This window comes from Camellia sinensis, chromosome 5 (assembly GCF_055761805.1).
Source record: "Camellia sinensis isolate YWXY chromosome 5, ASM5576180v1, whole genome shotgun sequence".
Taxonomy (NCBI): Eukaryota; Viridiplantae; Streptophyta; class Magnoliopsida; order Ericales; family Theaceae; genus Camellia; species Camellia sinensis.
In genome coordinates, this window is record NC_138965.1 from 195043102 (window position 1) to 195055818 (window position 12717).

A 12717-nucleotide genomic window follows, 5' to 3' on the forward strand; every position below is an offset into this window, starting at 1 on the left:
AATTACTTTTTCTCTCACAACTATTTATTCAATTACAAAAAAATTCATAAATCAACCAAAACAATACTATTTTTCATCCGATAAAATAACAAAAAAGTTAATTGAAATCGTCAAGTTCCCAAATGAGGCCTTGATTTTGCATCAATTTTACCCCATCGTCAATTACTGTCTATGATTAAACAGAAGTTGCTAGTGTAACGCCGAAACTTGACTTGAAATTTTATTTACTACAAAACTATTCCCAAAATATCAATTACACTCCTAAATAAAATGAAATTTGAGAGTTTAATTGATATTTTAGTCATAATTGGATAGGTAAAATAAAATTTCAAATGAAATTTCGGTGTTACGTCAGCAATTTTTGTTTGATATAAATGGCAGCTAATGACAGAAGTAAAATTGATTTAAAATCAAATAGTTTAGGTGCAAAATTGATATTATTAAAAGAATAATGGTTAAATTGATTTTTGAGTGATAGTTTAGGAAGACAAAATGATATTTCCTCATTAGTAAAACATAAAGGCAAAAAATATAATAAATTTAGTAATGTGCCAATAGTTATTTTTTATTTTTAATTTATTTTATTTTATTTTTTTGGACCAGTAATGTGCCAATAGTATACATTTTCTAATTCCCAATCCAAATACAAGTATAGAATCAAACTATAGGACCTACACACAATATCAGGATAATTAAAGTTTTTTAGAGTTCCAAACACTTTTCATTCCCATTTGCTCCTAATCACATGAGTGTGCTTGAAATCATAGGTTAATACCACACTTTTATCCATTCTTTTCAACACAAACCTCTCAACCAGCACATAGCAACCAAACCTACTCCACCCACACTGCTGGGAAAATGACTTTTAGCGGCGTTTTAAAAACGCCGCTATATGTATGAAAAACGCCGCTAATTCCTTTAGTGACGCTTATCACCAAACGTCGAGGACGCGGCCGTCGCTATAAGTTTATGACGCTTTAAAAACGTCGTAAATTTAATATAGGCGGCGTTTTAAAAAACGCCGCTAAATGCGATAAATAATGATAAATGACATCATCCAATATTTAGCGACGTTTTTAAAACGCCGTGATAGATTTTTTTATTTTAAAAAAATGTCCGTTGGCACTGTAGTGGCGTTTTGAAAAAACGCCGTTATAACTCTTTTTTTTTTAAAAAAAAATTTCTGAATCTGTTATATTTAACTAAAAAACATACCTGTAATAAAGCTGAAAAATAACAATAATATGAATAAAATTTTACAGCTACTTCAATATATTGACTAAATAAACATTACATGATTGTGTCTGAACCAAAATCAAACAAAAAAATAAAAAGAAAAAATAGATTAAGTCATTTGCTTGCACATGCAGATGCAATGGAATAGTCAAGCATATTACACATCATTACACTGCAGAATAGGAAAATCAACAGATGGGCTATATCATAGCAAACTGATCTGTAACTTACATTCTATTATACTTGCAAGCTAAACAACAGATGGGCTACCTTTTGCTTAACAATTAATAGACATAGACGTGAGTATTCTACTGAATAACATATATCCTACAGGTCATACTCTTGAGGCAGTCCACCATCAGTGGCACAATTACTAGAGCAAAATTCACCCCATTCTTTACTATGTGAAATTGTCAATAAAATCTTGTCATGATAACTATCGGGTGTTTACAACAATTTTTGGTCTGAACAAAATCCAAAATACTAGGGGAGTTGCTATTTGCACAAGCAATTCTTCCAAATACAACCACCTTAATGGAAGTTCCCTTCTGAAACATAGATCCACTGTAGAACCCATACCCTTCCATATTGAAGCAAATTCAACAGCAATGTACCTAAAAACAAGAGAAAAATATGTCATTTAAAATTCATAAGCATGCCAAGAAAAATCAACACAGCAGATAGATAATATTAGTTTATACTTCATTCATATTTTTTAAATGTCAAAATTGTTCCATTAAGACCAGGGAAATTTTTTTTGGTCTGGAGATTTTTTATACTAGTACAACACAGCAGATAGATAATATTAGTTTATACTTCATTCATATATTTCCGAAATTGATTTTTTGGTCTGGAGATTTTTTTTTTTTTTTAAATGTCAAAATTGTTCCATTAAGACCAGGGAAATAAAGTAAAATTTTAGTTTATACTTCATTCATATTTCCTTCACCTTTTTTTTTCCCACCACAAATCCCTACCCTAATCCTAAATCCAAACACAGCCCTAGTATATGTTAGACATGAACATACCTGGGCATATCATATGGAACAGATAAAACACAAGCTGCCAAAGCAAGTACAACACCGTGTATGGAAGCTATGGACAGACCAGAACTTGAATTTCTGCATCAGTAAATTTCCAAGCTTTGGATCAGTATATAAAGGGAATATATCAAGTAGCAGGAGATATTTAATAAGTTACCAAGGAATGTAAGGAAAACAAAAGTGAGGTCAATCTACCCCATAAAGGAGGAGGTACTAAGCTCAGGACAAGGAATGCAAGCACAAAAAACGGGAGTAAGATTAATCTGATGACTTCACATTCATGCTGATCTTGAGCTGGCCAAGTCCTCCAGATCTTGGTGACAGGCCTTCATATAATATTTGTTTGCAATAATTTATATATGCTTCTGCTGAATTATACCAAAACTTGTCCTTAATTCATCACGAAGATATGCTTTTTCAATGCTCCTTTTCTTCAATTTTGGCCCAAATCCAGCAGATAAAGCAAATTGTCGCAATATCTCAGGCCAGGTCAATGGATTTAAGTGGCGCTGCCAGCTGCGTATATCAAAGCCCCAAGCATACGCCTGAAAGTAAAACAAAGGAATAAAAAGTATTTCAGAATGAATAAATACAAAATCAAGCCACAATTGACAACAAGATAGAAGCCGCATCAGCAAAATTTATTAAAAATCTCCAGACCTAAAAATCAATTCACAGGTACTAAACATTAGAATGATCACAATACCTCCATAAGCATCACCATTAGATCTAGTCCATATGTTGCTTGAAAAATTATAGTTCAATCAACATTTAGTCAGTCTTAATTTTTTGTCTTCCTTACATTTTCAACTAGATGATGCAGCTCAAGTCTGTTCCTGCCTCCCCAAAGCTGACTGTGTGAAGTCTAAATCTAAACCAACAGGGCCCAAAAAGCATAATCAATAGGATCAAAGGAACAGTATGACAAATTTTTAGAATTCAAGGTTTCCTCTAATCTTATCATCTCAAAAACTAACCTACCCTGGAAACTACAGACTGATTTGTTACTATTAGCTAAATATGATGCGACTCAAAGGGTGAATCCTTCGCTGTATCAGGTCTTGTCACAGGGTTCCTCTGTTAGTTTCTGTTTATGGCCTTGGTCCTCCATGTAACAAAATAACTTACAAAAAAAATTAATAATAAAAAGAAAAGATAATGGAATACCTTGTATAAGTAATGCCGATGTATTGAGACTTGGACAAGTTTCTTATAGACTTCCATTCTGATGATTGCTAAGATACGCTTCTACCTGCCCTGTTGCTGCCAATATAAGTCCTACAATGCAAAATCACAACTGTTAAGATAGAAGATAGATAGATCATTAGGAAAAAGCTTATACTGGAATAAAAATACAGTTAATCAACTTTTCTTTATGGAATTGTATACAAGGCATCAAATTAAAGCAATCTGCTGGCTTTTACATGTGGCAATTCGTCGATTGGGAAGCAAATAGCACGACATGAATCTACAAGCAAGTGCTTTAGAAAAATGTACTAGAAATTTCAGTTGGTCATCATTGTTGATTTTTGTACAGAAAATGGTAGTTTTCCGGTCATCGCCCGACCTTTAGTTTATTTATCGAGGATCAAGTAGTGTGAATGCAAATCCCATACAAAAAAATGAACTGTTCAATTCTCGGACGACGTAAAACTCCCCTTTTCCCATGTTGAAAGGAGGAGCATTAGAAGTTTTTTTCTATCTTCTCTCAGATCAGAAGCGCAAGTCATTACTACTGCCTCATGTGAACAACAGCAAATGAAGCCAAAGTGAAAATATTGGCTTGAAAAACACAAACATGAGTGAGAAGCTAATGTTGTGAAAACCTAACACTTCCTCTGCAAGGTTCATTCAATTAGAGTGAATGATCTTTTCTGAATGTATATATAATAAAATGAACATTTCATAAACTGCATACAAACATTTGAATACCTCCCACCTTGGTATGTTTAAGATGGAATTGTTTAGATCTGGGTTAAAATAGTCAGTCAATGAGATGCATAAATTCATAAGGAGAGCATTCAGGATTTGTAGCATTACAAAGATCGGCTTGTATACCAGGAGTAGAGCAATTGAACTGTCCTTTTCCTAGTATCAGAAGTGACTGCAAATTCAAAAAAGTGATAAAAAAAAAAAAGAAAAAAAAAAAAGAAGTAACAAACCAACCATTAAACATATGTAACTAATTGGGATTGTAAATACCAAATAGTATCAAGTGTGGATAAACCTGAAGCTCCCCAACCCAAATATAGAGGGGAAATTACTTAACAGTTAGATAGATAAAAAGAAAATACACAAATATAGAGGGGTGCAAGTTCGCACCTCCACAGTTTTTCGCTTGCACCCTACCACAGAGTCACCTTTCATATTTTTGCAATTTTTTTTTCTCTACCCCACTGTCAAGTAATTCCCCCTTATTTTAATCTAGTAAAACAAATTAGGATACCATATATATTTGTCCCAAGAGCACTATATAATTTTTCTTCTCAAGTCTTAGCTAAAAAGTAAAAAACAGTCGGCTTTTTTGGCAATCGCAATCTGAATAATTTATCCATTTACAATATATGTCTAGATAGTAACATACATTTCTGGGTTTAAATATGATCTATTTGACCAGTGTCGAGTTTGCTACAACTTGGGTAGAGCCCAGTTTCAAAGCTGAACCCAGCCATCACACTGACCATTGTGCTCAAAGCTAGACCTTCGAGATTAAGACTAAGGATAGACCAGCATGAGGTTGAACAATCCAATGTCAAGTTGACCACAGCACAGCCATCCAAGCCAACATTTTTACTTATATGTTTAAAAAAAATCAGTTCCAAAACATAAGACAATAAATTGAAGATTTTGCTTAAAAAGAATGTCAATCAATGTGAAGAAGAAAATGAGAAATGATGTTACAAAACCATAATATGATTAAAGGCTGAGTATTATAGGATAACAGGAATAATCTTATAGAGAAAACATACTTGTGAAAAGCTTTTTGAATTTCGCGTTGACTTGCATTCCGTTCAACCCCAAGAACCTGAAACAACATAGTCAATAGAAATTAATGAAGAAGCCAACAAAATTAGCCCCCCCAAAAAAACCACTGAGGGAAAGAACCTAAATTTATCAACCATTTTAACGAAACACTCAATATTAAATCCCTACTTAGACAATGTAGATTATTCATTATAAAACAAAGATTTCACTTCAACTTTTGAGCAATCAATTCAAGTATGAGATAGAGATGATTTCATCCACCACACTGACATTCCCAGCACCACAGTAAAGATTACTAAACAAAATCTAAGATAACCATTCTGGGACAACTTGGCTGAATACAATCCAAAGGTTTACTTCAGGTTTTTGCATTTTAGGCTGTCTGAAAACCTCAAGAATCATGACACTCATGTAAAGCTAAAAGTCATCTTCTTCTTCTTTTTTGGTAACAGGGGTATCTAGGGTTTTTCCCCAACCAATCTCCGGGTACATGCAGTTCCCGTCCCACACATACATACTAATTACCAGAAACAGATGCTGGAGTGGCCCAAATTCAGTTTCATGGGATTCGAAATCATTGTGATTTATGCTTTCTCGGGATCTTATCCTGGCTCAATTTGCCAATTGGCTAATCCCCTGGGGTTTAAAGTCATCCTTCTATTTATCCATTTACCCACAACATGTGAACAATCTGATAATTCTTTTCTCATTAATTGATATCCATTTCAAATTGTCTTCACTACAACCTTTTTGTTTCACAAGAACTAGCCAAAATTTGTGAATTATGAGCAACTTTCTCGATCAATTCTACAAAAAGCTTATCATCCATCACCAAGATAAAAAAAATTAAACCATTCTTTGGAAACAAAATACTGAATTATAAAACAATTGTCATATATCGCTGGACCAGTCACAACAATTTCTTACATCACAAAATCATTCGTCAATTCAATTAAAACAATAGAATAGATGAAGCGAAACACACACACATTGAACTTGCACACACACATACACGTAAATATACAAAAAAACGAAATATATATATAGGCGTACCTTGTAGGGATCGAGGGTTTTTGCTTGTAGGGTTAAAATCAAGAGCGAAGCGAAGAAGATGATAGAGAAAGTTGAAGGAATCTTCATTTTGAGAGCTGAATCGTGAGAATAGAGAGGTTTCGATGAGTGATTCGTCTGTGTAATAATAATATGTGAGAGTGTGATCGTTTGAGAAGCAGCGAAGAGGTAAGAGGATTGAAAGGGGTTGTTGAGGTTAATAGATTTCAAAATCAAACTTCGAAATCGCAATCTGAGATGAATCACTGAACTGAAGAATAATCACCGAACTGAAGAAGAATCGAGAGAGATTTGAGTGAGAGAAAGGGAGAGCAACTAACCTCTGATTGAAGAAGACGAAGAGTTCCAAATCCACGGAGATGAATCACTGATCTATGCTCAAAATCGAACTTCGAAATCGCAATCCCGAGATGGATCGCCGAACTGAAGAAGAATCGAAGAAGAATGACTGAACCGAAGAAGAATCGAGAGAGAGAGAGAGACGAGTGAGTGAGAGATTTGAGTGAGTAAGAAGGAGACGGCGGTGCTCAAAATAGGTTTTCAAAATAAAAGTTTAGGGAGATGGAAGAGGGTGTGAAGAGAGACAGGGAAGAGGGTGTGAAGAGAGACAGGGTTTTGGAGGCGCTTTTTAAACGTCTTCTATTTACAAAACGGTACCGTTTTACCTAACAACAAAGGCGACGTTTAAAAAACGCCGTTAATTATCAAAAAAGTGACATTTAATAAAACGTCGTTAATTAAACGCCGTTAAATCGTCATTTTCCTGTAGTGCCACCAACACCAATCCGTACATTCTCTGTTTTGTTCACACTAACTTGCCTTTTTTGGCCGCCAAGCCACCCTCCTCTCTCTTGCTCCCATTTCATTCTGTCAACAATTAGCGAGCTCAACCCAATATTCACTTTTCTCCTACACCAACAAAGCTCGTAAACCAAATCACCCCATCGGCCACTCTATTCTCATCCCACACTGCTTCTCTGCCCCCTACAGTGACTATTTTTGTTTGGACTGCAACATCCACAAACACAACATTCCATGATTATAACCATTTTCACAAGGAATATTTGCTCCTATCTTTGCTCAAGTGTCATCTCATAAAACATTGACTTTTTCATCTGATCTCTCGATGTTCCATCTTTGATAAACATGAAAGGACAATACCACTTCCCTACAACAATGGCTTCTGAACTCTAGTAGGATAATGGGAGATCGAATGATGGAAGGCGATCACGGAGGGCAGTGTTGATGCCTAGTGCTTCACTAAGTTGGTAGTTTTGGGGGGTTTGAGTACGAATGCAGCACCCTTTTCTTCTCAAGAAGTTTGGAGGAATCCCATCTGGCGCAATTGAGTTGGCATAAAATTGACCACCTCTATGGTAAGGAACGATATGAAATTGTTGATATATGTCATTGGGATCTAACGGTCTCGGTTGGACATCTTGGATGCAGTTACAGCAACAACTCGTATCCGTGCCTTCTTCCTTTAAACAAGCATATGCTTCCCTGTAGAAGGAAATCAATACTACTAAGATGAACTTAGCAATAAATTTCATCAATGCAAACAAATCATATACATTCTAGTAGCCTTTAGAAATTGATGTCTACATCTCAAGGTTTTAAAGTATCACAAATTGAATATTGGTCGCAGTGTAGCAATATGATAAATTAGGCCATGTTGTCATGAAATATTTAAATCACTAATCGCAAAAAGTTTTTATAATAGCCCATTTGATAGTATCGATTGTGAATCAGGCTATGAATTAGACAAAATACCCATACTGTGTGGACATATTTTTTGGATAGCAACACGTGGCCAAGGTGGCACCGAAATACCAGCTGAGGTGCCACGTGTCCTTGACTTGACGCCGAGGTAATCTCGGCTAGGCTGAGGTTATCTGCGGAGATACCAGAATCTGAAATGAGCGGATAAGTTTCAAGAGTCCTAGAATGAGGAAGGACTTCAGCCTGGATAAGGATAAAGCTCTTAGGGAGTTTATTTTTATCTATTTGAGAGTCTTGGATAGACATTGAGCCAGAGTCCATTGAATTTAGGCTTCTATAGGGATCAGGTCAGTGTTGGTTATAAAAGTAAGGCACCCTCGTGGATCTAATGTATGTTTTTTATATTCTGAATAGTGAGTTAAAAACTTTGGCTATCTTTGAGAGATAACTGACTTGATCGTCGGAGTGCCCCCGGGTAGACAAACCACCGCCGGAATCTTATCTTTTTGTGACAGGTCGTTCGAGCTTAATCTATTCCACCGGTGTTCTTCAGCTGAGTACCTGTTTGATAGTGTGGTCGGAAATTGACACACATAATTTGGCGCCGTTTGTGGGAAAGAAATGAGAATAGATGGCCAATGATGGACAAAAAGAGAAGGTTGGGGACAACATCCCTACTGGAAGTGGCAAACATGTTGACCTTGACGTCGAGGAAGATAATTGCAACAAGGAAACTCGGGATCAGAATCCCAGAGAGAAAGACATCGGCCAAGAAGGCGACGTACCAAAGAAATCAGACGGAAGCGAATATTATAACGAGGACGACCTCTAGGTATGGAAAGATAGATGCCTGCGGAGGGACGGTGTAATAACCCGACCCTCGTACATGTTTTCTGATTTCTGATATATGTTCAGTCCTTGTTTTGTGCTTTTGGAATGCTTATTGTGAAATCCTATGAGAAATTAAGGTTAAGTAAGTGAACCCCATGTGTAAGGATGCCTATCTGTTTAATAAGAAAAGTATCTGTTGCAACTATAAAGTTTGAATCAGAAATTAGAGGCCGTAGGGGCTTAAGTATCTGAAATTGAGTTCATATATGTGATCAACATAATTTTTGGGTAATATTAAGCGTTTCTGTGAAATTTCAATTTTGGATGATTAAACGATTGAGTTTTGTCTTATTCATGTCTTATAGATATGTATAGATATGTATATGGGTTCTTGAACCATTTGACTCATGAATGTTTAGTTCAAAATATTCCCTAAGAGTGAAGGGGGGAAGAGGATAGGATCAAGGAGGAATTGAAAAATATTGAAGCTTAAGGTAAGTTTAAATTCCCTAGTTCAACCCTCTTCTTTCATTTGAGGTAGAAATGCCTTGATGTTGTTGTATGATCTAGAGTTGTAATGGAGATTTTGAGTGTAGATGTTGAATGATGGATAAGATAATCTCACCACTTGAGTGTGTTAATCTAATTTGAACCATCTAGTAAGAAAATACATCTTGTCTCCTGAATTATCAAGTTTGTATACATGCTTAAGATCATGACCTTGTGTAGCTATGTTATACGTGTGTGTAGTAAAGAACCTCAAGGAATGGAATTATGTTTTTGAATTTCAAGTTGTCTTAAATCACCTTGAGTTGAATTTCATAGTTGTATCTCTTACTTACATGCTTTTTGAACCATGAATTAGCAAATGAATGATCTATTTTAGACCTCTTTAATATGCACCAAGAGTTGAACCATGTAAGAAATTCGGACTGAAAAATGCAGAATTGCCACACGTGCGGGAGCTATGGTCGCACATGCGGGGCCAATCACCGCACGTACGGGGGTTCTGGCCACACGTGCGGAAGAATGAGGAATTTTGGGGTTGGGTTCTGCTTAAAAGGCACGTGCAGAGGAATTTGCCGTACGTGCGGGGGAGTTTGCCGCACGTGCAAGGCTCACAGCTGCACGTGCGGCCCATGCTGAAAAACATGGGTTGCTCCGTTTTTTGTGTAGGACCCTCTAATATTGTCCGGATATATATTTGATGCCTTTTCAATATTTATAAATTCCTTCGAAGTAAAGCGAAACAGAAAGTAATTTGATATAAAAGATGAACTAAATTGTAAGTTTTGAATGTGTGCAGGGCACACTCCGGGAGGAACAAGCACGTCATCACAACACTGTGAGTAGTAGTGCGCTTCACATATAGCTAATGATTGTCATTAACATTCTATTAATGCATGACTATTATGTATGTAACTATGTGAATGAAGCCAAGCATGAAAAGAAATAAAGGAAAGAATGAAATACTTTCACATGACTCTAAGTGTTTGTAAGACTCGGGGCCTATGGCCATTCCGTATAAGTTGTTATGATATGAAACAAAGTACTACACGGGACTAAGTGCTACGATGTGAGTCACCTCTAGAATCCGTGTGAGGCACCTCTTGAGTTCATATGAGTATGTCCAAGGGCTTAGTGCCAAATTATCCAAGGGCGTAATGCCAATCTATTTAAGGGCTTCATGCCACTATGTTTAAGGGCTTCCTGCCGCAATGTTCAAGGGCTTTATGCCACTCTATTCAAGGGCTTACAGCCATTATGTTTCAAGACATTATGTTTCAAGCCGTTATGTTTCAAGACTGGGCTTAAGGCCGTTATGAAATTAGTACAGAATCAGACTAACTATGTGTGCGCTTTCATATGCATTGATCTATTATGTTTCAAGTTAAGCATTGTTTTATTTAAGTATTATTATTCACTGAGCCTGGTTTACTCTGTGTTATGTCTGTTTCTGTAGGTAACCAACCAGGTGGTCAGTTCTAGCCATGACACCCGTTTTCTTTTGTCAACCTTCGTGTGCCGAGGCACTTTACGAGGCCACTTATTTGTGATGTTGTTAAGATGATTGGCCTACTTTTTGATTGCCCATCTAAGGTTGAATGTATATAACTTCAATGGTTTTGTATACGCCCAATTTTAGGGCTGGGCTGGGATTGTATATGTGTATGTGTATAACTACAGCTAAAGGATATTTTTGGACTTTATCTGCTTATTCTGCTGTATGTGATCTTGGCATGGTGTTAGTAGCTCAATGGAGTTGTTTGTCTCATTGTTGTTTTTATAGTTAGTGCTTCCGACAAGGCCCCGTATGTTATGTATACCAGATTAAATGTCCGTTTCTGAATAAGTCATGCCCAAACTTTTAGGGGCAAGTTTAGGGAGTGACAAGTGGTATCAGAGCACGAGTTGCTATCTCACACACGGATCCATTGAGTTTTAGGGTGTCTAGAAAAGATTTAGGCATCATGCATGACACCCTGAAAGTATAGAAGCGATCGATGGAAACGTTATATGAACTTTGATAATGCTAACAATTTTAAATTATGTCTATTGTATATAATTAATTGTTGTGTAGGCTATGGTGAGGACAAGGATAGAAGATGCGGAAGATACTACTTTTGCACGGTTGGATAGGATGGAGAGAATGATTATGGAAATGGTGAAAACCCTACGGCAACAACAGCAATAGCCTTAACAATAACCGCCACCGCCATAGGTACCTCCACCGGTAGTACAAGATTTCCATGCTGAAGACCGGACCATTACCCTTACTAAGGAGTTTAAAAAGATGAAACCGCCATCCTTCAAAGGAGGAATAGAGCCAATGAAAGCAGAAGCATGGGTATTGGGAATAGAGAAATTATTTGAAGTGTTCCCTTGCACCGAAGCTCAAAAGGTATAACTGGCCACCTTTACCCTTGAGAACGAGGCACGGAGATGGTGGATGCTTACGAGAACTATACATCAAGGATTGACATGGGACAGGTTCTTGAAATTGTTTTATGATAAATATTTCCCTCAAAGTATGCGAGATAAGAAGGTGAATGAATTTGAAACTCTCAGACAAGGGAACAAGATTGTTGTTGAATATGAAGCCCAATTTGTAGAGCTAGCCCGGTTCGCGCCTCATATGGTAGACACGGATTATAGGAAGGCACGAAAATTTGAAGGGGGATTACGGGGTGCTATTATGGACCGAGTCAATATGTTAAAGTTGCCTACCTATGTAGATGTGTTGGAGAGGGCCGTCATAATGGAAGGAAATATTGCTGCACAATATCGAATTTCTGAATGGAAGGGGAAAAGACAAAACAACCAATGGTCAAAGGGGTCAATTACTCCACCAAACAAGAAGCAAAATTCAGGGACTTCAAATGCTTCTACCCCTAGTCAGGATCCAATTCCTGTATGTGTGGAGTGTGGAAAGAAGCATCGGGGAATATGCTATCGGAAGTCTAGAGCCTGCTTTCAGTGTGAAAAAATGGGTCATGTGATAAGGGATTGCCCTCAGAGGAAGCAGCAACAAAATGGCAACAAGACTACTACCAGTTCAGCGGGGTCTGCACCAACTACCAACACCAAGGCACCAGCCAAACTGACTAACAATAAAGATACCGTGATATAAGGCAGGGTGTTTGCATTAGTTCCGGGTGATGTGCAGAATACGGCAACGGTGGTGTCAGGTATATTTATGGTTCACGGTCATTCTGCTTGTGTATTATTTGATTCTGGCTCTACCCATTCTTTTGTGTCAAAACTATTTGCTCCTAATTTAGAGAAATCTGAGGAGGTATTATCCTATATGCTATGTGTATCCTCACCT

The 12717-nt window shown here is 36.9% G+C and overlaps 1 protein-coding gene, 1 long non-coding RNA gene and 1 pseudogene across 3 annotated transcripts; all 3 read right to left on the reverse strand.

Annotated features, from left to right (window-relative positions):
* Positions 1–539: 539 nt before the first annotated feature.
* LOC145790387 (uncharacterized) lies at positions 540–11608 on the reverse strand (annotated as a pseudogene).
* On the reverse strand, positions 1414–4764 carry LOC145791105 (uncharacterized). Of its 2 annotated transcripts, none has more exons than XR_014330762.1 (3): positions 4320–4764; positions 3447–3557; positions 1414–1850 (listed from the first exon to the last, which is right to left on the reverse strand). It is a non-coding gene; the product is annotated as an uncharacterized LOC145791105 (long non-coding RNA). The 2 variants fall into 2 exon arrangements; XR_014330763.1 differs by lacking the exon at positions 1414–1850 and adding an exon at positions 2455–2824 and having other exon boundaries at positions 2986–3557.
* LOC145791104 (uncharacterized) lies at positions 4869–7093 on the reverse strand. The gene is made up of 4 exons (XM_082870995.1): positions 6656–7093; positions 6318–6452; positions 5249–5304; positions 4869–5072 (listed from the first exon to the last, which is right to left on the reverse strand). Exons 2-4 carry the CDS (start codon positions 6402–6404, stop codon positions 4874–4876), a joined length of 342 nt encoding a protein of 113 aa, XP_082727121.1. The 5' UTR covers positions 6405–6452; positions 6656–7093; the 3' UTR covers positions 4869–4873.
* Positions 11609–12717: the final 1109 nt, after the last annotated feature.